At 45.9% G+C, this 24,323-nt stretch overlaps 1 protein-coding gene across 2 annotated transcripts in view; it reads right to left on the bottom strand.

The window, feature by feature from the left end:
- slc25a26 (solute carrier family 25 member 26) overlaps nucleotides 1-24,323 on the bottom strand; it is a 69,926-nt gene that overhangs the window by 5,854 nt on the left and 39,749 nt on the right. The window contains exons 6-8 of one of the 2 annotated variants that reach the window (XM_039009063.1): nucleotides 10,636-10,680; nucleotides 5,529-5,598; nucleotides 3,290-3,354 (exon numbers count right to left, since the gene is read on the bottom strand). In XM_039009063.1, coding sequence (XP_038864991.1) covers nucleotides 3,290-3,354; nucleotides 5,529-5,598; nucleotides 10,636-10,680 — 180 coding nt within the window. The remainder of the gene's footprint in view (nucleotides 1-3,289; nucleotides 3,355-5,528; nucleotides 5,599-10,635; nucleotides 10,681-24,323) is intronic. The other variant, XM_039009070.1, reaches the window with a different exon arrangement.

Genomic DNA, 24,323 nt, shown 5'->3' with positions numbered 1-24,323 from the left:
GACAGCTCGGTGCATTCTACCTCTCATAAATAAAAGTAGTGATGAAGTCAATCTCTCCTCCACTTTCAGCCAGGAGAGATTGACCTGCATATTATTAATATTAGCTGTCTGTGTACATCCAAGGACCAGCCGTGCTGCCCTGTTCTGAGCCAATTGCAATTTTCCTAAGTCCTTTTTTGTGGCACCTGACCACAGGACTGAACAGTAGTCAAGGTGTGACAAAACTAGGGCCTGTAGGACCTGCCTTGTTGATAGTGTTGTTAAGAAGGCAGACCATAGCTTTATAATAGACAGACTTCTCCCCATCTTAGCTACTACTGCATCAATATATTTTGACCATGACAGTTTACAATCTAGGGTTACTCCAAGCACTTTAGTCATCTCAACTTCCTCAATTTCCACATTATTTATTCCAAGATTTAGTTGAGGTTTAGGGTTTAGTGAGTGTTTTGTTCCAAATACAATGCTTTTAGCTTCAGAAATATTTAGGTCTAACTTATTCCTTGCCACCCACTCTGAAACTAACTGCAGCTCTTCATTGAGTGTTGCAGTCATTTCAGTCACTGTAGTAGCTGACATGTATACATAGACACTCTGGCTTTACTCAAAGTCAGTGGCATGTCGTTAGTAAAAATTGCAAGGGGCCTAAACAGCTACCCTGGGGAATTCCTGATTCTAACTGGCTTATATTTGAGAGGCTTTCATTAAAGAACACCCTAAGTGTTCTGTTAGACAAGTAACTCTTTATCCAGATTATAGCAGGTGGTGTAAAGCCATAACACATACGTTTTTCCAGCAGCAGACTATGATCGATAATGTCAAAAGCTGCAATGAAGTCTAACAAGACAGCCCCCACAATCATTTTATCATCAATTTCTCTCAGCCAATCATCAGTCATTTGTGTAAGTGCTGTGCTTGTTGAGTGTCCTTCCCAATAAGCATGCTGAAATTCTGTTGTCAATTTGTTTACTGTGAAATAGCATTGTATCTGGTCAAACACAATTTTTTCCAGAAGTTTACTAAGGGTTTGTAACAGTCTGATTGGTTGGCTATTTGAGCCAGTAAATGGGGCTTTACTATTCTTGGGTAGCGGAATGACTTTAGCTTCCCTCCAGGCCTGAGGGCACACACTCTCTAGTAGGCTTAAATTGAAGATGTGGCAAATAGGAGTGGCAATATCGTCTGCTATTATCCGCAGTAATTTTCCATCCAGATTGTCAGACCCCGGTGGCTTGTCATTGTTGACTGACAACAATAATTTTTTCACCTCTTCTACACTGACTTTACGGAATTCAAAAGTACAATTCTTGTCTTTCATAATTTGGTCTGATATACTTGGATGTGTAGTGACAGCATTTGTTGCTGGCATGTCATCCCTAAGTTTGCTTATCTTGCCAATGAAAAGTAATTAAAGTAGTTTGCAATATCAGTGGGCTTTGTGATGAATGAGCCATCTGATTCAATGAATAAGGAGTCGAGTTGGCTTTTTTCCCCAAAATGTTATTTAAGTTGCCCCAAAGCTTTTTACTATCATTCTTTATATAATTTACCTTTATTTCACAGTGTAGTTTATTTTAATTTAGTTTAGTCACATGATTTCTTAATTTGCAGTATGTTTGCCAATCAGTTGGGCTGCAAGACTTAATTGCCATACCTTTTGCCTCATCCCTCTCAACCATACAATTTTTCAATTCCTCATCAATCCAAGGGGATTTAACAATTTTTACAGTCATTTTCTTAATGGATGCATACTTAGTAACAGTAGTTTCATAAATGCGTCAAGTACAGCGTCTGGTTGCTCCTCATTACACACCACAGACCAGCAAATATTCTTTACATCATCAACATATGAATCACAATAAAACTTAGTGTATTACCTCTTATACACTACATTAGGCCCAGCCTTTGGAACTTTGGTATTCCTAGATATGGCTATTATATTGTGATCACTACATCCTATGGATTTGGATACTGCTTTAAAGCAAATATCTGCAGAGTTAGTAATATCTGCAGCGTTAGTAAATATCTTCAGGTTTCAGAGGACACAGTGCTGTTTGCCAGGCTGTGGGCAGTGCAGCATGGTAAGAGTCCTGTTCTGTGTTTTTCTAGGTCCTGCTGGCCACTGAGGAACAGTCCGAGCAGTCTCTCTGAGCCAGCAGCCAGCAGAACCACCCCTGTCCCAGCCAGCAGACCCAGCCTTGTCCCAGCCAGCAGACCCACCCCTGTCCCAGCCAGCAGACCCACCCCTGTCCCAGCCAGCAGACCAGACCCACCCCTGTCCCAGCCAGCAGACCCACCCCTGGCTCTGACTTTTCTTCTGGAACAGGAGGAAACTAATGTGACAAGCTTCAACACCGCCATATCCCATCAACAGCCCTCCTCCCCTCCACCCCCACTTCTCTTCACCCCACACCTCAGTCCTGTCTGGGCTTGTGCAACAGGCGTTCAGGGCCCCGGTGAGGTAAAGAAGGGAAATTAACTACCATGGGTGATCTTATGTGGGGTTTTATAGAGTCAGAAAATGCTCCATTGTGTGTTTTAGCACTAAAAACATGAATTAATGTAACAACTAGATAATATTATGCCAATAAAATCCCAAGCGACCTCACCCCTAACTCTATAACCCCTGCTAAAACATGTTTATGGCAAATGTTGACACATCATACAACATTGTTTTCACCATCTTCACACAAGCGCCACGTCTAACCAACTGAAGTGTTACAGAGTAAAAAAGTAGTATCTCATTTGTCATCGCGGAGAACAAAAAGCACAGAACACTTTGTCTTATCCAAGGACACAACGACAGGGCTCAACTGAACTCACAACACCCCCACTAACATAACACAGAGAGACACAGTCAGACAAACACAGGAGCTAGCAGAGTAAACGCATGATATACCAGGACAGGCAGAGCAGAGCTAGGCTAACACAATGACACAAGCCTTCTGTTCCTGCTCTCTCAGAGAGATGAGAGGCCTGTCTGTCCGTTCCATTGGAAACTACTCTGGCCTGTCCAGATGTACTACAGCTAACATTAAACATGAACACAAACATGTCCACAGAACACTGTCCATTCAACAATGGGCTGTGGAGAACACAGAGTGAATGTGCGTGTCACCACTGTCCATACTCTGTTCTGTTCTCCATGGCAGTGTGTCTCTGCTTTGTCTACATTAGAGAACTGCAGTTCACTGTGGGGCTTTCTGTCTGTGAGGCGTCACTCAGCAGACAGACAGTGTTGAACAGTCCTGTAGCTGGCCCGGCCTGGGTTAGCTTGATTGGGCCTTACCTTGGCCAACATGATCCTGGTCTTAGCCACATCCAGGGGAGTGGTGACGAACGCTGCTATTCCACCTGGAAACGCAGCGAATAACACACACACACACACACGCAAACAAAATGAGTGCACTGCAAACATTTCTGTTCTGTAATGACAAAATACACTCTTATGACCTTTTTAACATCAAAATAATAGTTAGCTACATTTCATGATTCAATGGGATACATTGATACTCTCAAAGATGTTTCCCCAATACAGTTCCATTCCTAGACCAGACCCACTATTCCTCCCACACCGTCAGTCAGGCCCACGCCTCACTAAACACTACACACACAGGGACTATCCCCACACACTGTCGGTCTGTCTGTCTCTGTCTGTCAGTCTCACCCCCCCTCCTCCCACCCCGGCTGCTTTTCTTTATGCAGCGCTACAGGAGCGGTCACCCCCCCCCCCCCTCCCCCTATCTAAACCCAGGCCAAGTTTGGAGGCGCACACTCTGAAGGTTCCAGGGGTGTCCCCACTGAGAGGAGAGGAGGGGGAGGAGAGTGCCAAAACCTCTACACCCTCTCAGTGTCTGTCTGTCTGACTGACTATCGTCCAGACTACATTACATAGCAACTGCTGTCAGGGACATAATGGGCTACTGAAGAGCAGTGAGGGAGAGGAGCTGATGCTTGGCCATGTAACTGTCATACATTTAAATGTTATAAGAGGTTTCCAATAACCATCTCTATATGCTTTGGGACTTTTACCATTGTTGTAAGCACTGTTCTGAGAATGAGTATGGATTTGACTAGCTGGGAGTATGTCGCTGACTTCTCGGACTTTTGATTTTCCCAACCCTCACCAAGTATACTCTTGTAGACTCTGTGTTGATAAAACATACTGGATTCTACGATACTTGGGTATCCCTCAAAGCATTTGGTATCCATGCAAATCTAATAAGCCGGGTCGCTTTGGGATCTAGAACTGGTGTAAAATCACATGATGTGATCGACATTACAAGCAAGGTTAAATACAAAATCAGTCAATTAAGTAAAAATCTGTCAATTACGTAAAATCAGTCAATTAAGTAATCCAGTTTAGTGGTCTGGCAATGAAAGTGTCGATTCAACAGGCGGTTCATAGAAGATAAGAGACCGTGCCATTATGTGTCTCTTAGCCTTCCACACAAGTAGAGGAATATATGAAGTGTGACTATTTCCTATGCTGACTGGATCACACATACTTTATAAGGCAGGATGTGGGGAAGTCGAGTGAAACCTGAGCATCCCTCTTGGTCCTCTGTTGTGTGGGGAAATCAACTCAACTCAGACTCAGAGATTACACCGTCTCCCCCTCTGTCATTCTGGCTTTCTCTCTCCTCCCCCATCTATTCTACCTCCTCTCTTATTCCATCTCTACTCCTCACCTCTCAATTTCTCTCCCTCTACTACACCCCCCATCTTTCCTCTCTCTCTCCTCTCCCCCTCCAACTGCCCTTCCACCCCCCTCTCTTCCCAGTGTGTGTTTGCTCCAGGTGGGGTGGCTTGTGGCCATGTCTATGGTCCTCAGGGTGCAGTGTCCTCAGCCCCAGCCCTCAGCTCCTACAAATCTGCTTTTTGTCTGGCCTGTCACACAGACTAAAGAGTTATGGCCCAACTGTCTCCCTTTCTCTCTTCGTCTCTCTCTCTCTCTTTGTCTCTGTATCCATATCTCTCTCTCTGTTACTCATGTACTCTCTCACACTCTCCACCTCTCTTTTGCTCACTATTTTGTCCCCCCTCCCTCTCGGTTTCTCTCTCTCTCTGCCTGAGACCGCTTCAGGCCTCATTGCTCAGGATGTCAGACAGCTGCATGGGCCCCAGTGCCGAGGGCGGGCCCTTCTCCCCCCTCCTGGACTCCCCTCTCTTCTCCTCCTTTCTTCCATTCCCCTGATGCTCATCTGTGCTGAGGCACAACACTGAAACCTGGCCCTCTATGTGTGCAGCACTTACTGACAGAGTGAGTCAATCGACCAATAACTTTACCTCTATCTACAGCAAAAACATTAGATCAATCAAAAGTGCTTTCTCTTTTTTCAACGGTCTCTTGTCTTTCCAGGCCTGTGACGCAGGTAAAAGACACTGTGCCAACTGAGGCAACCGGTGTAGAATTCTTCAGGAATCTGGCTTGGTTAAACTTTCTATATTCCTGGCCCTCTACCATCCAACCTCCTCTCCGTCCCTCCCTCTCTGCCTTTCCCAAAGCAGCATATAATCCTCTGCACCTGCAAAAGCTCCGCACACTGCAGCCTGCCAAGAGTAGAGAGTGTGACCTTGCCTCCATGACCACTGAGTCTGAGAGGAGAGAGAAAGGAGAGAGAGAAAGAGAGATAGAGAGAGGGAGAAAGAGGGAGAAGAGGGGGTGGTTATTTGAGTTATCAGACGCATTAAAAACACATCCCAAACCTCATCGGAATCGGCCTGGGGCTGGGAACCAAACTGCGCGGCTATTTCTGTGTTCCCTTCGCCATCTCCAGAATGATGTCATTCGCTCTTTTCCCAAGCACATTACAGGACAGAAAGAGAGGGGGAAGGGGAAAGGGAAAGACAAGAAAAAAGTGCAGTAAAGGTCCCCAAAACTCCTCTGCTCAGCAGAAGAGCCCTGGCTGATAAAGTTATGCTGTACTCATATGTGAACTAATTGACTCACTCTGTCAGTAGAGAAGAGAAGCTAAGCTCTGTTATTTGAACATGTTCATGGGGGTTAGGTCTCATCCAAGTGAAGAGGGAACAGAATGGACCCAGCTGAAGAGAGCTGTCTGCAGTCTATACTATCATGCCAAATGTGGAAGAAACAACATTTGTTCAATATTCACCATGGAGCTTATGGAGTTATATTCACCATGGAGCTTATGGAGTTATATTCACCATGGAGCTTATGGAGTTATATTCACCATGGAGCTTATGGAGTTACAGTGGGGAGATTTTGCAGGTTTTATCATAGGTACACTTCAACTGTGAGAGACGGAATCTAAAACAAAAATCCAGAAAATCACATTGTATGATTTTTAAGTAATTCATTTGCATTCTATTGCATGACATAAGTATTTGATACATCAGAAAAGCAGAACTTAATATTTGGTACAGAAACCTTGTTTGCAATTACAGAGATCATACGTTTCCTGTAGTTCCAGGTAGACCAGGTTTGCACACACTGCAGCAGGGATTTTGGCCCACTCCTCCATACAGACCTTCTCCAGATCCTTCAGGTTTCGGGGCTGTCGCTGGGCAGTACGGACTTTCAGCTCCCTCCAAAGATTTTCTATTGGGTTCAGGTCTGGAGACTGGCTAGGCCACTCCAGGATCTTGAGATGCTTCTTACGGAGCCACTGCTTAGTTGCCCTGGCTGTGTGTTTCGGGTCGTTGTCATGCTGGAAGACCCAGCCACGGCCCATCTTCATTGCTCTTACTGAGGGAAGGAGGTTGTTGGCCAAGATCTCGCGATACATGGCCCGATCCATCCTCCCCTCAATACGGTGCAGTCGTCCTGTCCCCTTTGCAGAAAAGCATCCCCAAAGAATGAAAATCACATTGTATGATTTTTAAGTAATTCATTTGCATTTTATTGCATGACATAAGTATTTGATCACCTACCAACCAGTAACTTCTCTCACAGTTGAAGTGTACCTATGATAAAAATTACAGACCTCTACATGCTTTGTAAGTAGGAAAACCTGCAAAATCGGCAGTGTATCAAATACTTGTTCTCCCCACTGTATATTCACCATGGAGCTTATGGAGTTATATTCACCATGGAGCTTATGATGTTGGATCAGTTCAGGACTCTGTGTTCCATATTTCTGTGTTTATGTTCAAATATTGTGACAGAAGGCACTATCTGGGCTAACGTCATATAAAACAGGTTGGACTGGAACCCCAACTAATTACACAATACCTCACCGCTAGCTAATTACACAATTACACAACCTCCTAGCTGCTGCTATAAAACAACCATCATGCCATCCTTTCCCTCTCTCCGCAACATTGGTGAGCATGGCAGGTCTGAATGCTGTTTGGTTGTGTTGGATTCTGGTGTAGAGTTCTGGATGTAGTTGGGCTGCAGGTTCGGCCCAAGGCTGACAGATAATTGCTGGTCCTTCTTGAAAACACATTGTAACAGTTTGGTTGTCATAGAACAGACGAAGCAGGGATGATTTCATAAAGGGGCAGGCAATTGAGGAACAGTATGGAATAATTACAAATAAACTTAGCAAAAAAAGAAATGTCCCTTTTTCGGGACCCTGTCTTTCAAGGAGGCATGAGGACTGCAGATGTGGCCAGGGCAATAAATTGCAATGTCTGTACTGTGAGACGCCTAAGACAGCGCTGCAGGGAGGACAGGACGGGCAGCTGATCATCCTCGCAGTGGCAGACCACGTGTAACAACACCTGCACAGGATCGGTAGATCCGAACATCACACCTGCGGGACAGGTACAGGATGGCAACAACAACTGCCTGAGTTACACCAGGAACTTACAATCCCTCCATCAGTGCTCAGACTGTCCACAATAGGCTGAGAGAGGCTGGACTGAGGGCTTGTAGGTCTGTTGTAAGGCAGGTCCTCACCAGACATCACTGGCAAGAACGTTGCCTATGGGCACAAACCCACCGTCGCTGGACCAGACAGGACTGGCAAAACGTGCTCTTCACTGATGAGTCACGGTTTGTCTCACCAGGGGTGATGGTCGGATTCGCGTTTATCGTCGAAAGAATGAGCGTTACACCGAGGCCTGTACTCTGGAGCAGGATCGATTTGGAGGTGGAGGGTCCGTCATGGTCTGGGGCGGTGTGTCACAGCATCATCGGACTGAGCTTGTTGTCATTGCAGGCAATCTTAACGCTGTGCGTTACAGGGAAGATATCCTCCTCCCTCATGTGGTACCCTTCCTGCAGGCTCATCCGGACATTACCCTCCAGCATGACAATGCCACCAGCCATACTGCCCGTTCTGTGCGTGATTTCCTGCAAGACAGGAATGTCAGTGTTCTGCCATGACCAGCGAAGAGCCCGGATCTCAATCCCATTGAGCACGTCTGGGACCTGTTGGATCGGCGGGTGAGGGCTAGGGCCATTCCCCCCCAGAAATGTCCAGGAACTTGTAGGTGCCTTGGTGGAAGAATGGGGCAACATCTCACAGTAAGAACTGGCAAATCTGATGCAGTCCATGAGGAGATGCACTGCAGTACATAATGCAGTTGGTGGCCACACCAGATACTGACTGTTACTTTTGATTTTGACCCCCCCCCCCCTTTGTTCAGGGACACATTATTCCATTTCTGTTAGTCACATGTCTGTGGAACTTGTTCAGTTTATGTCTCAGTTTTTGAATCTTGGTATGTTCATACAAATATTTACACATGTAAAGTTTGCTGAAATTAAACGCAGTTGACAGTGAGGATGTTTCTTTTTTTGCTGAGTTTATTAACCTTCCTGCTAACTTAATCTCTAGCATACATGATCTCTATCTAACACACACACGCACGCACGCACGCACGCACGCACACGCGTATACTCACACACGTTCAAACGTAAACACACATGTAGATTTGGGAGAGCAGGGAGAGGATGTGTCATATTTATTCCATTAGGTTGCAGATTGAAAGGGAGACTTTGTTTTCCACATCAAAGGCCTGCATGGTGGGAAGCCTCTCCACTTCTCCCTCCTGAATGACTAATAAGAGGGAAATCTGCCTGGTCAAAATAGACCTACCTCATCCTCCTTCTACTGTGTGTGTGTGCGTGTGGTGTAGACTTATGTGGTGATGGACATGTTTGTAATAAGCTATGTTGGTTTGGTGGGCTATGGGAGGAAGACAGTGTGTGTGTTGGGGATGTTTATATGGATCTGGTGGTTAAAAGGTACGTAGTGTTGGTTTGCTGATTGCTCTGGCTCATTTGTTGAGTGAATTCGATTGACATAGGGGGCTAAATCCTAACTTGTGAAATGTGTGTGCAAGTTTAACATAAAATCATGCATTGACGTCGTGAGATATTAGCATGAACGTTTGAGTTGCGTGTAGCTACATTTCTTAGTATAGATTGATCTCATAGCATGTTAATGGGATGAGGAAGGTCTCTGTTGGTCTGTACTGGTTGGGTGACGTGTGAGGAGCTCTGTGTGTCTGCTGACAGCTGTGCTGCTGGCTCCGTATGAAACAGAAATAAAAAGCCGTAACGCAGCACATTTGTACCCCGGAGCAGATGTGGAGCTCAGGGTGAGAACGCCACACACAGACGGCAGGCGCACACAGACACACACATTAACACACATTAACCAGTCTCCTGGCTCTCCAAACAACCAAAAAATACATTTAACCATTAGCTAGCTATTAGTTTTACTTTTCTAAGTGAAGCTTTTATGGTTTTCAGGCCAGGGATCTCCAGGAGAGACTACAATTCATACAGGCCGGTAGGCGAGAGGAGAGATTAGAGGAGATAGGATAGAAGGGTAGATGGGCAGAGGGGACAAGAGAGAGGAGGGGAGAGCGGAGTTTGGGGAGAGGGGCCAGATTCCAGAGCTGGCCTGTCCAGTTAAACTTTTTCCTAATGGCTGTGTGCAGATAGCCTGGAGTGAAGGCCTTTGAGATTGTGACAAAGAGGGGCTTGTGAATGACACGTCTTACTCTGCAGCAGGGGGTGCAGATCCATCCCCCGCTCCCGCACAGCTGTGTGGTCTATTGACCCCCCTCCCTCCCCTCCTGGTCAGTCCACGCTGCACTGCTCGTTTGGGCCTAACGTTAATGGAATGTTCTACTGCCCGCGCCCCCGGAGACATGATGTCACTCTCACAAACGCTTTCAAAGAAAAAACAGCTTTTATGTGTCCAAGACCAGACAATGGAGAAGGAGAGAGAGAGAGAGATAGTGTGTGTGAGAGAGAGAGAGAGAGAGAGAGAGAGAGAGAGAGAGAGAGAGAGAGAGAGAGAGAGAGAGAGAGAGAGAGAGAGAGAGAGAGAGAGAGAGAGAGAGAGAGAGAGAGAGAGAGAGAGAGAGAGAGGAGAGAGAGAGAGAGAGAGAGAGAGAGAGAGGGGGAGGGAGAGAGAGAGAGAGAGAGAGAGAGAGGGGGAGGGAGAGAGAGAGAGAGAGAGAGAGAGAGAGAGAGAGAGAGAGAGAGAGAGAGAGAGAGAGAGAGAGAGAGAGAGAGAGTTGACAATGCCATTTTGACCCATTAAACAAGGCCATAATTTCCCAACCTCTACTGCCGAGGAGACATGGCCAAGTAGGTCCGACTCCACTGTAAATGTGTCAGAACATAAGCATCCTATTACGACTTTATGGCACCATCATTACAGGGACACATTACAGCACAGAGAGACAGAGGAGGATCCATACCTTTAAATACTCCCACAGTGGAAACTGGACCAGAGAGAATGGGATCTGAAAATAGAAAACTGAAATGTGATAAACATATATAGCGTGTCATTATCAATCAATACATCATATTTATAACAACTCTGCCAGATAATCACCTCGAAGAAAATAAAATGTCAAACCAAAAGCCTCTATCAAACACCTTGATAAGGACGATAAGACTCAGTACACGACCAAATTAGTATTTCCTTTTGGAGTTGTGACTTCACCATGGCTTTACATGGTCAAAGGTCACAATGATTCTCATACTGCAATCCATTACATAACACGTTGGAAAAGTGAATGATTTCATGAGTATCCTTATTTCACAGCAGAGCCATGCTAGTGCTCTCTCTCTCCTAAGCTAAGCTGCATGACGTCATGTCGTCCACACGGACGGGATCTCTTGGATCTGGACCGTGGCGAGATGGAGGGGTGAAGAGATGCAGATATGAAGCTAGTGAGATGGATGTGGAGAAAGTGTATACTTAAAACCAGGGCCTGATTCTCTCTCCTTCCATTTCTCTCCCCCTCTAATTCCTTCTTCTTCTACCACACACACACACACACACACACACACACACACACACACACACACACACACACACACACACACACACACACACACACACACACACACACACACACACACACACACTCTGAGATCAGTGGTGATGATTAATAAATGAGAGGGCTGTGGTCTGGAGCTCAGGGATGGAGGGATGAAAGAAGGAGAGATGGGGATCAGAATAGTCTGGCAGTGAGACAGAGGGCTGCCACTGGAAACTATCTATCAGCTCACACAGGAAGTTACAGGGAGAGGAAATCAATGTCACTGCCTGCTGGACGGAGATCGGACACACGCACACACAAAATGTCACCCCCATTGATCCTACCAACAACAGCAGCAGCATTTATTAATGTCTCTGAAGCTCAATTGGACAGTATTACCAAGACAAACTCATCCTAATTTAAAAGTGTATCAGTCTGGGTCTGGACAGACATACACCAGCCTAACCCTCCTCTAGTCCCTCCTCTAGTCCTCACACTGCTGCTGCATCTCTGGATGTCATGCTCACTTCACTCCAACAGAGCTCTTTATAGGCTACTTCTGGATAGAAAACAGCTAAACCCAGTGATAGGTTCTCACTGTCTGTCAGACAGTACTTTTCTCTCACTCAGGTATCCCTCAGACATCTCTCTCCATCTTTGTTTCTCTCTCAGCTTGGCAGACATATTTATTATGAGGAACATACAGTACTTACCCAAGCTGTGCTGTGAGCTTCATGGCAAGAAGAGAGCATTGGTTTCAGTGGAGAGGATCACTATAACAGACACCTGTCTTCTATTAGGGTTGAGATGAATTCAACCTTTCCAGACTGCTGCTAGAGAGATGGCTTCTGAGAAGCCCCTGATCCACCACTGATTTATGCACACATTTTACACCTCTGGCAGTGTGTGTGTGTGTGTCAGTCCATCTGGCAATGATGGAGTGCCTGAAAGCCGCATATGGTCAGATTTATATTGATAAGCCATTTATGATGGGAGGGCTGAGGGAGACTGTTCACACACTCCTGACACACTCCTGGTAGAGAGGGAGTGTGTGTGTGTGTGTGTGTGTGTATCCAACTAACACTGATACAGGGGCAGACGTGGGATGATAAGGTACATCCAATGATTGAGACGGGGTGAAGATAAAATGATACTTCGGGATTTTGGCAATGAGGCCCTTTAACTACTTCTACAGAGTCAGATGAACTCCTGGATACCATTTGTATGTCTCGGTGTCCAGGAGGAAGTTTAGCGAGACAATGCCAACCAGCATTAGCGTAATGAGCAGTTACCCATAGACTTCCAGTCATTGCGCTAACGCTAGTTAGCAATTGCGATGGCGATAGTTAGCAACTTCCTTCAAACTACACACAGACATAAAAATAGTATCCACCAGTTCATCTGACTCTGGGGAAAATTCATCTGACTCTCTGCCAAAATCCCGAAGTATCCCTTTAACTGATGTGGGTGGCAGAGCAGGTGACTGACTCAACGGAGATAGCTCATAAGACAATGATAACTTGTGATGCCATTGTACTTTTTATTTAACCTTTATTTAACTAGGCAAGTCAGTTAAGAAAAAATTAGTATTTACATTGACAGCCTACCCCGGCCAAATCCGAACGACACCGGGCCAATAATGCGGCGTCCTATGGGACTCCCAATCACGGTTGGTTGTGATACAGCCTTGAATCGAACCAGGGTCTGTAGTGACGCCTCTAGCACTGGGATGCAGTGCCATAGACCGCTGCGCCACTCGGGAGACCATTGAACAGCTGTGTAGGTGAGTACTTTAACCCAAGAAAGTGAGAATGAGAGAGCGAGATTGAGAAAGAACGAGTAGTTATTTTCCTCCCTCCCTTCCTCTCAGACTGTTGCAATGAGCCCTGTCCCCTCCAGGCAGCGCAGCCATATTAATATTCTGAGTTCAGAGGGCCCTGCCACAAATCTGCCCGGCACATGAAGGGAGGCACGCCAGCACGTATAAAAGGCAGATACGTCCTGTGCTTACTCTGCCCCTCGGCCCCCAGCACCCGCCTCTTATAACGGCCCAGCAAAGAGAGAGCACGGTATTCAGCTCTGTAAAGCCTGCCTGCCTTTGAGGCAGGTGGGCTGGGTCGGGCCAGATCGGGCCCCAGCGCGTGTCACTACTCTGGCTCTGCATGATAACACAACACCACACGGCCAGGCCCAATAAAACCACTGAGGAACAGACTGGAGAAAAGGGCAGCGTTGAGTAGGCCTGGCACACCACGTTGCCCTCACCAACACATAAAACAAGTCATTTAAACAAATAGGCTACCCAGCCATGAGCTAATTCAACACGTCAAATAGGGAGACGGGCAGAAGACGAATGGGAGTATCGACAGCAGACAGTGTGGCGAACCGAACGCCTCGTAGATTTAAAAAGACGCCGTGTTGGTGGAACAGAGAGCAGAGAGGCTGCAGGGCAGGCAGGTGTCTGTTGGACCTAGTGAAACAGATTGAAGGTTTTCTTCCCATTTGGTTAAGTACACAGGTGTCATAATGACATGCAACAAGAGCCATAGGAGAACAAAGCCGCTGAGTCACAGTAAGAGTAGTGTTACTAAAGCAAAAACATAAACACATTATTGTGGTTTGTGGTCTAAAGACCAGAACGACAGAACGAGAGAAAATTGAGAGATCAGACATATTCATGTCTGTTTTAGGAAAGCGTAGCATGTCTCCATTCCCTTAATGCGAGTGACATCAGAGTGGGGTATATTTCTCAACCACACCACCATTCCACTGCATGACAGCTCAGAGTCAGCCTCTGCTCCCAGGTCCTTCAGCCTGACAGGATTACACTGGAGGATGGGGTGTCAGTCAGTCACATGGCCATGCTGGTGTGTGTTTTCAAGTCTTATGTACAGGATACACATGGTATTCACATGGTATTCACCTTCCAACAAAATACTTACTTGCAGGTTTATTCTCAACAATGCAACAATAAGAAATAATAAAATATAAGAATACGAACATAAAGTAAATGGCTCAGTAGAATAGAATAATACATTTTAGCATAAGTATAATACAGAAACATATGTGTTTTGGGGAAGGGGGGATTGGGGGGGCAAGTGTTTGAATTGAGAAGTATTAGCAATAGTAAAAATTATTTGATTTTGGTAGCAGCAGTTGTGATGTGTGTAGTATGAATGTGTGTGTGTGTGTGTGTGTGTGTTAAGGTGTGTGTGTGTTAAGGTGTGGGGAGTCAGTGCTGGTGGTCAGTCCAGTTCAAGTGTTCAGGAGTCTCATGGGTTGTAGATAGAAACTGTCTCTGAGCCTGTTGCTATCAGTCTGCCCGACGGTAAGTGAGTGAACAACTCGTGGCTGGGGTGTGTAGAGTCCTCGATGATGCTGCGGGACTTCCTCAGGCACCGTTTCAAGTAGATGTCCTGGATGGGTGGGAACACAGCCCCAGGGCATTGAGGTCATGGATGTAGAAATTCTGTACCAGGCAGTGATGCAATTGGTCAAGACACTCTCGATGGTGCAGTAGTACTACTTGGAGAGGATGCGGGGTGGCATGCCTCATTTCTTCAGATGTCTTAGGAAGTAGAGGAGCTGTGCGCCTTCTTGACAAGAGTGGTGGTGTTATTAGTCATGTCAAGTCATCTGTGATGTGGACACAGAGGAACTCAAAACTGTTGACTCTCTACTGCAGTCCCGTTGATACAGATCGCGGTGTGTTCCCTCTGCTTCCTAAAGTCAACAACCAACTCCTTTGTTTTGCTGCCGTTGAGGGAGAAGTTGTTGTCCTGGCACCACACACCAGTTCACTTACTTCCTCCCTAGAGGATCACTTGTCGTTGTTGGTTATCAGGCCTACAACCGTGGTGTCATCAGCAAACTTGATGATGGAGTTGGTTTCGTGCAAAGCCTTGTATTCATGGGTAAACAGGAAGTACAGCAGAGGGCTGAGGACACACCCCTGGGGGGCCCTGTATTAAGAGTCAGTATGGAGGTGTTGTTGCCAATCCTCACAGCCTGTGGTCTGCCTGTCATGAAGTCCAGGATCTAGTTGAAGGGTAGTGTCCAAACCCAGGGCTTTGAGCTTGGAGGGAACAATAGTGTTGAACGCTGAAATGTCAATGAATAGCATTCTCACATACACTACATCACCAAAAGTATGTGGACACCTGCTAATCGAACATCTCATTCCAAAATCATGGGCATTAATATGGAGTTGGTCACACCTTTGCTGCTATAACAGCCTCTACTCTTCTGGGAAGGATTCCACGAGATGTTGGAACATTGCTGTGTGGATTTGCTTCCATTCCACCACAAAGAATAAGTGAGGCTGGGCACTGATGTTGGGTGGCTCGCAGTCGGCGTTTCAACTCATCCCAAAGGTGTTCGATGGAGTTGAGGTCAGGGCTCTGTGCAGGCCAGTCAAGTTCTGCCACACTGATCTCGACAAACTATTTCTGTATGGACCTCGCTTTGTGCAGGAGGGCATTGTCATGCAGAAAAAGGAAAGGCCCCTCCCAAACTGTTGCCACAAAATTGGAAGCACAGAATCGTCTAGAATGTCATTGTATACTGTAGTGTTAAGATTTCGGGCCTAGCCCGAACCATGAAAAACAGCCCTAGACCATTATTCCTGCTCCACCAAACTTTACATTTGGCACTATGCATTGGGGCAGGTACGTTCTCCTGGCTTCCGCCAAACCCAGATTCGTCCGACGGACTGCCAGATGGTGAATCGTTAATCATCACTCCAGAGAATGTGTTTCCACTGCTCCAGAGTCCAACAGTGACACACTTTACACCACTCCAGCCGATGCTTGGCATTGCACATGGTGATCTTAGGCATGTGTACGGCTGCTGGCCATGGAAACCCATTTCATGAAGCTCCCGATGAACAGTTATTGTACTGACGTTGCTTCCAGAGGCAGTTTGGAACTCTATAGTGAGTGTTGCTGCTGAGGACAGATGATTTTTAAGCGCTATCCTCTTCAGCATCCGGCGGACCCGTTCTGTGAGCTTGTGTGGCCTGCCACTTCACGCCTGAGCCGTTGTTGCTCTTATACCTTACCACTTCACAATAAGAGCACTGACAGTTGACCGGGGCAGCTCTAGCAGGGCAGAAATTTGACAAACTGACTTGTTGGAACGGTAGCATCCTATGACGGTGCCACATTGAAAGTCACTGATCTCTTCAGTAAGGCCATTCTACTGCCAATGTTTGTCTATGGAGATTGAATGGCTGTGTGCTTAATTTTATACACCTGTCAGTAATGGGTTTGGCTGAAATAGCTGAACCCACTAATTTGAAGGGGTGTCCACATGCTTTGTATATACAGTGCCTTCAAAAATTATTCAGACCCCTTGACTTTTTCCGCATTTTGTTACGTTACAGCCTTCTTCTAAAATGTATTAAATAAAAATAAATATCCTCAGCAATCTACTACACACAATACCTCATAATGAGAAAACAAAAACAGAATTTTAGAAATGTATATGAAAAAAACAACAGAAATACCTTATTTACATAAGTATTCAGCCTCTTTGCGATTAGACTTCGAAATTGAGCTCAGGTGCATCCTTACCTTTTAATGGCGTTTCCATTGATCATCCTTGAGAAGTTTCTACAACTTGATTGGAGTACACCCGTGGTAAATTCAATTGATTGGACATAATTTGGAAAGGCACACACCTGTCTATATAAGGTCCCACAGCTGACAGTGCATGTCAGAGCAAAAACCAAGCCATGAGGTTGAAGGAATTGTCCATAGAGCTCCGAGACAGGATTGTGTTGAGGCACAGATCTGGGGAAGGGTACCAAAACATTTCTGCAGAATTGAAGGTCCACAAGAACACAATGGCCTCCATCATTCTTAAATGAAAGATGTTTGTAAACACCAAGACTCTTCCTAGAGAGTCTTGGTGAGTCTCTTAGAGTCTCTTCCTAACTGAGCAGTCGGGGGACAAGGGCCTTGGTCAGGGAGGTGACCAAGAACCTGAAGGCTTTAGCTTTAGAGATCTACTGTGGAGATGGGAGAACCTTCCAGAAGGACAACCATCTCTGCAGCACTCCACCAATCAGGCCTTTATGGTAGTGGTCAGATGGAAGCCACTCCTCAGTAAAAAGGCACATGACAGCCCGCTTGGAGTTAGCCAAAAGGCACCTAAAGACTCTCAGACCTTGAGAAACAAGGTTCTCTGGTCTGATGAAACCAAGATTCAACTCTTTGGACTGAATGCCAAGTGTCACGTCTGGAGGAAACCTGGCACCCTCCCTACGTTGAAGAATGGTGGTGGCAGCACCATGCTGTGGGGATGTTTTTCAGCGGCAGGGACTGGGCACTAGTCAAGATCAAGGCAAAGATGAACGGAGAACGTACAAAGAGATCCTTGATGAAAACCTGCTCCAGAGCGCTCAGGACCTCAGACTGGGGCAAAGGTTCAGCTTCCAACAGGACAATGACCCTAAACACACAGCCAAGACAAAGCAGAGTGGCTTCTGTACAAGTCTCTGAATGTCCTTGATTGGCCCAGCCAGAACTCGGACTTGAACCCGGTCAAACATCTCTGGAGAGACCTGAAAATAGCTGTGTAGCAACGCTCCCCCATCCAACCTGATAGAGCTTGAGAGGATCTGCAGAGAAGAATGGGAGAAACTCCCCAAATACAGGTGTGCCAAGCTTGTAGCATTATATCCAAGAAGACTTGAGGCTGTAATCACTGCCAAAGGTGCTTCAACAAAGTACTGAGTAAAGGGTCTGAATACTTATGTAAATATGATATCAGTTTATTTTAGCACAAAAAAATTCTAAACCTGTTTTGGCTTTGTCGTTATGGTATTGTATGTAGATTAGTTTAATTTCTCATCAATTATTCAATTTTAAAATTAAGCTGTAACGTAACAAAATGTGGAAAAAGTAAAGGGGTCTGAATACTTTCCCCGAAGGCAAAGTATAGATGTTCCTCTTGTACAGATGTGTTAGGGCCGTGTGAATAGCGATGGAAATGGCATCTTCCGTGGATCTGTTTGAGTGGAAGGCAAATCGGAGTGGGTGCAGTGTGCCATGCCTTGATGTGGGCAAAGACCAGCCTCTCGAAGAACTTCAGGATGACATGGGTGAGTGCGACGGGGCGACAATCATTTAGAGGGTGTGTGTGTACTCTTAACTGTATTAGTATTCAGAGACGCTTCAGGCCGTCTCAGGCCCTTAGCCACTCACTCGACGGCACGAAAAACATGTCAAAATACATTGAGTCTGATTGGAGGGCTTGCAGTTGGCTGCAATTTGACAAATTACTTTAATAGGTCAGGCTTCAGCCCTGCATACTGATGATGACAAGCATGTGGATAGTTAGACAGAGAAAAGGTGGAGAATTTAAATATCTCTGTCTACACGTCATTTTCGGTCACAACTTGTAGACTTGTTTACGTGCTGCTGTGCATTTTTGTTGCTAACCTTACTTTGCTACCTGACATCTTTACGGTTTTTACTTTTTAATTACCGTTTACCCCCCCCGCTCTACTTTTTTTCATTCAACCTTTTCACTCCAGACGCTTTATCTGGAAGTGGTTCTTCAGGACCTCCACCAGCCGAAGCTAAGTAGTAACATTAACATGATGCCTTCTAATTGCAGTCGCTGTACTCATAATATACAGGAGAACCATTGCCTTATGGCAAGGATAGCTGTGCTGCAAGCCCAGCTTCAGACGCAATCGTTAGGCAAGGGTAATTTCAGTGTAGGAAAGGATGGCGTCTGTGCCACCAGTAAGTACAGATAGTAGTATAAATTCCATCGCACAGTCCCCGCAGCCGGACAACTTTCTCATGGCTTCTGGAGGGACATGCTGTAGGAATGCTCAACCGGTGTCGCTCATTCAGCCGACAGAAACTTTCAACCGGTTCTCCCCATTGAGCAGCGAGTCGGAGTCAGAGGCCGAGTCTTCTCTTGTCTCTACTCCTCCCGTTACGGGGTCTGAGACGCCGAAACCTCCCACCATTAGCTCTGACAAATTGAAAACCCTAGTCATTGGCGACTCCATTACCTGCAGTATTAGACTTAAAACGAATCATCCAGCGATCATACACTGTTTACGAGGGGGCAGGGCTACCGACGTTAAGGCTAATCTGAAGATGGTGCTGGCTAAAGATAAAACTGGCAAGTGTAGAGAGTATAGGGATATTGTTATCCACGTCGGCACCAACGATGTTAGGATGAAACAGTCAGAGGTCACCAAGCGCAACATAGCTTCAGCCTGTAAATCAGCTACAAAGATGTAATTGTAATTGTCTCTGGCCCCCTCCCAGTTAGGGGGAGTGATGAGCTCTACAGCAGAGTTTCACAACTCAATCGCTGGTTGAAAACTGTTTTCTATCCCTCCCAAAATATAGAATTTGTAGATAATTGGCCCTCTTTCTGGGACTCACCCACAAACAGGACCAAGCCTGACTTGTTGAGGAGTGACGGACTCCATACTAGCTGGAGGGGTGCTCTCATCTTATCTACGAACATAGACAGGGCGCTAACTCCCCTAGCTCCACAATGAGATAGGGTGCAGGCCAGGCAGCAGGCTGTTAGCCAGCCTGCCAGCTTAGTGGAGTCTGCCACTAGCAGTCAGTGTAGTCAGCTCAGCTATCCCCATTGAGACAGTGTCTGTGCCTCGACCTAGTTTGGGCAAAACTAAACATGGCGGTGTTCGCCTTAGCAATCTCACTTGAATAAAGACCTTCTCCATTCCTGCCATTATTGAAAGAGATTGTGATACCTCACATCTCAAAATAGGGCTACTTAATGTTAGATCCCTCACTTCCAAGGCAGTTATAGTCAACGAACTAATCACTGATCATAACCTTGATGTGATTGGCCTGACTGAAACATGGCTTAAGCCTGATGAATTTACTGTGTTAAATGAGGCCTCACCTCCTGGTTACACTAGTGACCATATCCCCCGCGCATCCCGCAAAGGCGGAGGTGTTGCTAACATTTATGATAGCAAATTTCAATTTACCAACAAAAACCCCCCGACATTTTCGTCTTTTGAGCTTCTAGTCATGAAATCTATGCAGCCTACTCAATCACTTTTTATAGCTACTGTTTACAGGCCTCCTGGGCAATATACAGCGTTCCTCACTGAGTTCCCTGAATTCCTATAGGACCTTGTAGTCATGGCAGATAATATTCAAATTTTTGGTGACTTTAATATTCACATGGAAAAGTCCACAGACCCACTCCAAAAGGCTTTCGGAGCCATCATCGACTCAGTGGGTTTTGTCCAACATGTCTCCGGACCTACTCACTGCCACAGTCATATTCTGGACCTAGTTTTGTCCCGTGGAATATATGTTGTGGATCTTAATGTTTTTCCTCATAATCCTGGACTATCGGACCACCATTTTATTACGTTTGCAATCGCAACAAATAATCTGCTCAGACCCCAACCTAGGATCATCAAAAGTCATGCTATAAATTCTCGGACAACCCAAAGATTCCTAGATGCCCTTCCGGACTCCCTCAGCCTACACAAGGACGTCAGAGTACAAAAATCAGTTAACCACCTAACTGAGGAACTCAATTTAACTTTGCGCAATACCCTAGATGCAGTTGCACCCCTAAAAACAAAAAACATTTGTCATAAGAAACTAGCTCCCTGGTATACAGAAAATACCCGAGCTCTGAAGCAAGTTTCCAAAAAATTGGAACGGAAATGGCGCCACACCAAACTGGAAGTCTTCTGACTAGCTTGGAAAGAGAGTACCGTGCAGTATCAAAGAGCCCTCACTGCTGCTTGATCATCCTATTTTTCCAACTTAATTGAGGAAAATAAGAACAATCCAACATTTATTTTTGATACTGTCGCAAAGCTAACTAAAAAGCAGCATTCCCCAAGAGAGGATGGCTTTCACTTCAGCAGTGATAAATTCATGAACTTCTTTGAGGAAAAGATCATGATCACTAGAAAGCAAATTACGGACTCCTCTTAAAATCTGCGTATTCCGCCAAAGCTCAGTTGTCCTGAGTCTGCACAACTCTGCCAGGACCTAGGATCAATGGAGACACTCAAGTGTTTTAGTACTATATATCTCTTGACACATTGATGAAAATAATCATGGCCTCTAAACCTTCAAGCTGCATACTGGACCCTATTCCAACTAAACTACTGAAAGAGCTGCTTCCTGTGCTTAGTCCTCCTATGTTGAACATAATAAACGGCTCTCTATCCACCGGATGTGTACCAAACTCACTAAAAGTGGCAGTAATAAAGCGTCTCTTGAAAAAGCCAAACCTTGACCCAGAAAATATAAAAAACGATCGGCCTATATCGAATCTCCCATTCCTCTCAACATTTTTAGAAAAAGCTGTTGCGCAGCAACTCACTGCCTTCCTGAAGACAAACAATGTACACAAAACGCTTCAGTCTGGTTTTAGACCCCATCATAGCACTGAGACTGTACTTGTGAAGGTGGTAAATTACCTTTTAATGGCGTCAGACCGAGGCTCTGCATCTGTCCTCTTGCTCCTTAGGACCACTATTGTTTTCACTATATATTTTACCTCTTGGTGATGTCATTCGGAAACATAATGTTAATTTTCACTGCTATGCGGATGACACACAGCTGTACATTTCGATGAAACATGGTGAAGCCCCAAAATTGCCCTTGCTGGAAGCCTGTGTTTCAGGCATAAGGAAGTGGATGGCTGCAAATGTTCTACTTTTAGACTCGGGACAAAACAGAGATGCTTGTTCTAGGTCCCAAGAAACAAAGAGATCTTCTGTTGAATCTGACAATTAATCTTGATGGTAGTACAGTTGTCTCAAATAAAACTGTGAAGGACCTCGGAGTTACTCTGGACCCTGATCTCTCTTTTGACGAACAAATCAAGACTGTTTCAAGGACAGCTTTTTTCCATCCACGTAACATTGCAAAAATCTGAAACTTTCTGTCCAAAAATGAGACAGAAAGATTAATCCATGCTTTTGTCACTTCTAGGTTAGACTACTGTAATGATCTACTTCCCGGCTACCTGGATAAAACACTAAATAACTTCAGTTAGTGCTAAATACGGCTGCTAGAATCCTGACTAGAACCCCAAAATGTTATCATATTACTCTAGTGCTAGCTTCTCTACACTGGCTTCCTGTTAAGGCAAGGGCTGATTTCAAGGTTTTACTGCTAACCTACAAAGCATTACATGGGCTTGCTCCTACCTATCTCTCCGATTTGGTCCTGCCGTACATACCTACACGTACGCTACGGTCACAAGACACAGGCCTCCTTATTGTCCCTAAAATTTCTATGCAAACAGCTGGAGGCAGGGCTTTCTCCTATAGAGCTCCATTTTTATGGAATGGTCTGCCTACCCATGTGAGAGACGCAGACTCGGTCTCAACCTTTAAGTCTTTATTCAAGACTCATCTCTTCAGTAGGTCCTATGATTGAGTGTAGTCTGGCCCAGGAGTGTGAAGGTGAATGGAAAGGCACTGGAGCAACGAACCGCCCTTGCTGTCTCTGCCTGGCCGGTTCCCCTCTCTCCACTGGGATTCTCTGCCTCTAACCCTATTACAGGGGCTGAGTCACTGGCTTACTGGTACTCTTTCATGCCGTCCCTAGGAGGGGTGCGTCACTTGAGTGGGTTGAGTCACTGACGGATCTTCCTATCTGGGTTGGCGCCCCCCCTTGAGTTGTGCCGTGGCGGAGATCTTTGTGGGCTATACTCGGTCTTGTCTCAGGATTGTAAGTTGGTGGTTGAAGGTATCCCTCTAGTGGTGTGGGGGCTGTGCTTTGGAAAAGTGGGTGGAGTTATATCCTGCCTGTCTGTCCGGGGGTATCATCGGATGGGGCCACAGTGTCTCCTGACCCCTCCTGTCTCAGCCTCCAGTACTTATGCTGCAGTAGTTTGTGTCGGGGGGCTAGGGTCAGTCTGTTATATCTGGAGGATTTCTCCTGTCTTATCCGGTGTCCTGTGTGAATTTAAGTATGCTCTCTCTAATTGTCTCTTTCTCTCTCTCGGAGGACTTGAGCCCTAGAACCATGCCTCAGGACTACCTGGCCTGATGACTCCTTGCTGTCCCCAGTCCACCTGGCCGTGCTGCTGCTCCAGTTTCAAATGTTCTGCCTGTGGCTATGGAACCCTGACCTGTTCACCGGACGTGCTACCTGTCCCAGACCTGCTGTTTTCAACTCTCTAGAGACAGCAGGAGCGGTAGAGATACTCTGAATGATCGGCTATGAAAAGCCAACTGACATTTACTCCTGAGGTGCTGACCTGTTGCACCCTCGACAACCACTGTGATTATTATTATTTGACCCTGCTGGTCATCTATGAACATTTGAACATCTTGGCAATGTTCTGTTATAATCTCCACCCGGCACAGCCAGAAGAGGACTGGCCACCCCCCATAGCCTGGTTCCTCTCCAGGTTTCTTCTTAGGTTCCTGCCTCCTCTAGGGAGTTTTTCCTAGCCACCGTGCTTCTACACCTGCATTGCTTGCTGTTTGGGGTTTTAGGCTGGGTTTCTGTACAGCACGTTGAGATATCAGCTGATGTAAGAAGGGATTTATAAATACATTTGATTTGATCTACTACTGTACCCTAACAGCCAGCACTAACTACAGTAGCTAAGAGTAGACAAATGTGTAGGAAAACTATTTTTATTTGATTCTTTTGTCTTCACTCAACGTCTTTTCCATTCTTAAGGACTCTGGCGGTTCCAGTCTATTAGGTCAGACATTGATCTGACTTTTCCGATGACGCGTGAGCTTTTTCCTCTATTCCCTCAATCAGATCCAGACAGACAGAGACACACCTCTGGGCTCAGACACAGCTGGACTGGTGCTGCTGGAGCACTCTCTCTTTTACACGTTTTAAATGCTGCCCACCTGCACCACTAAGCCTTTTCCTGCACCATTCCGACCCCCAAGCCTGTCTAGTCGTCTACCTCTTTGACGCCCTCTGTTCTGAGCAGCACTGGAGCAGGGACTGCAAGCCTAAGGGGCTGGTTTAGGAGCTCTCACAATCAGAAAGAAAGAAGTCAGTAACCCCAGTTCCAGGAGGCAAGAAAGAGAGGGAGAGAGATCAAATCTCCAGTAGAATGGGGACAGCTGTGCTCCTCAGGATGGATAGATGAGGAAA

Source organism: Salvelinus namaycush, chromosome 2, assembly GCF_016432855.1.
Source record: "Salvelinus namaycush isolate Seneca chromosome 2, SaNama_1.0, whole genome shotgun sequence".
NCBI lineage: Eukaryota > Metazoa > Chordata > Actinopteri > Salmoniformes > Salmonidae > Salvelinus > Salvelinus namaycush.
This window is presented reverse-complemented; position numbering and strand designations above follow the sequence as displayed.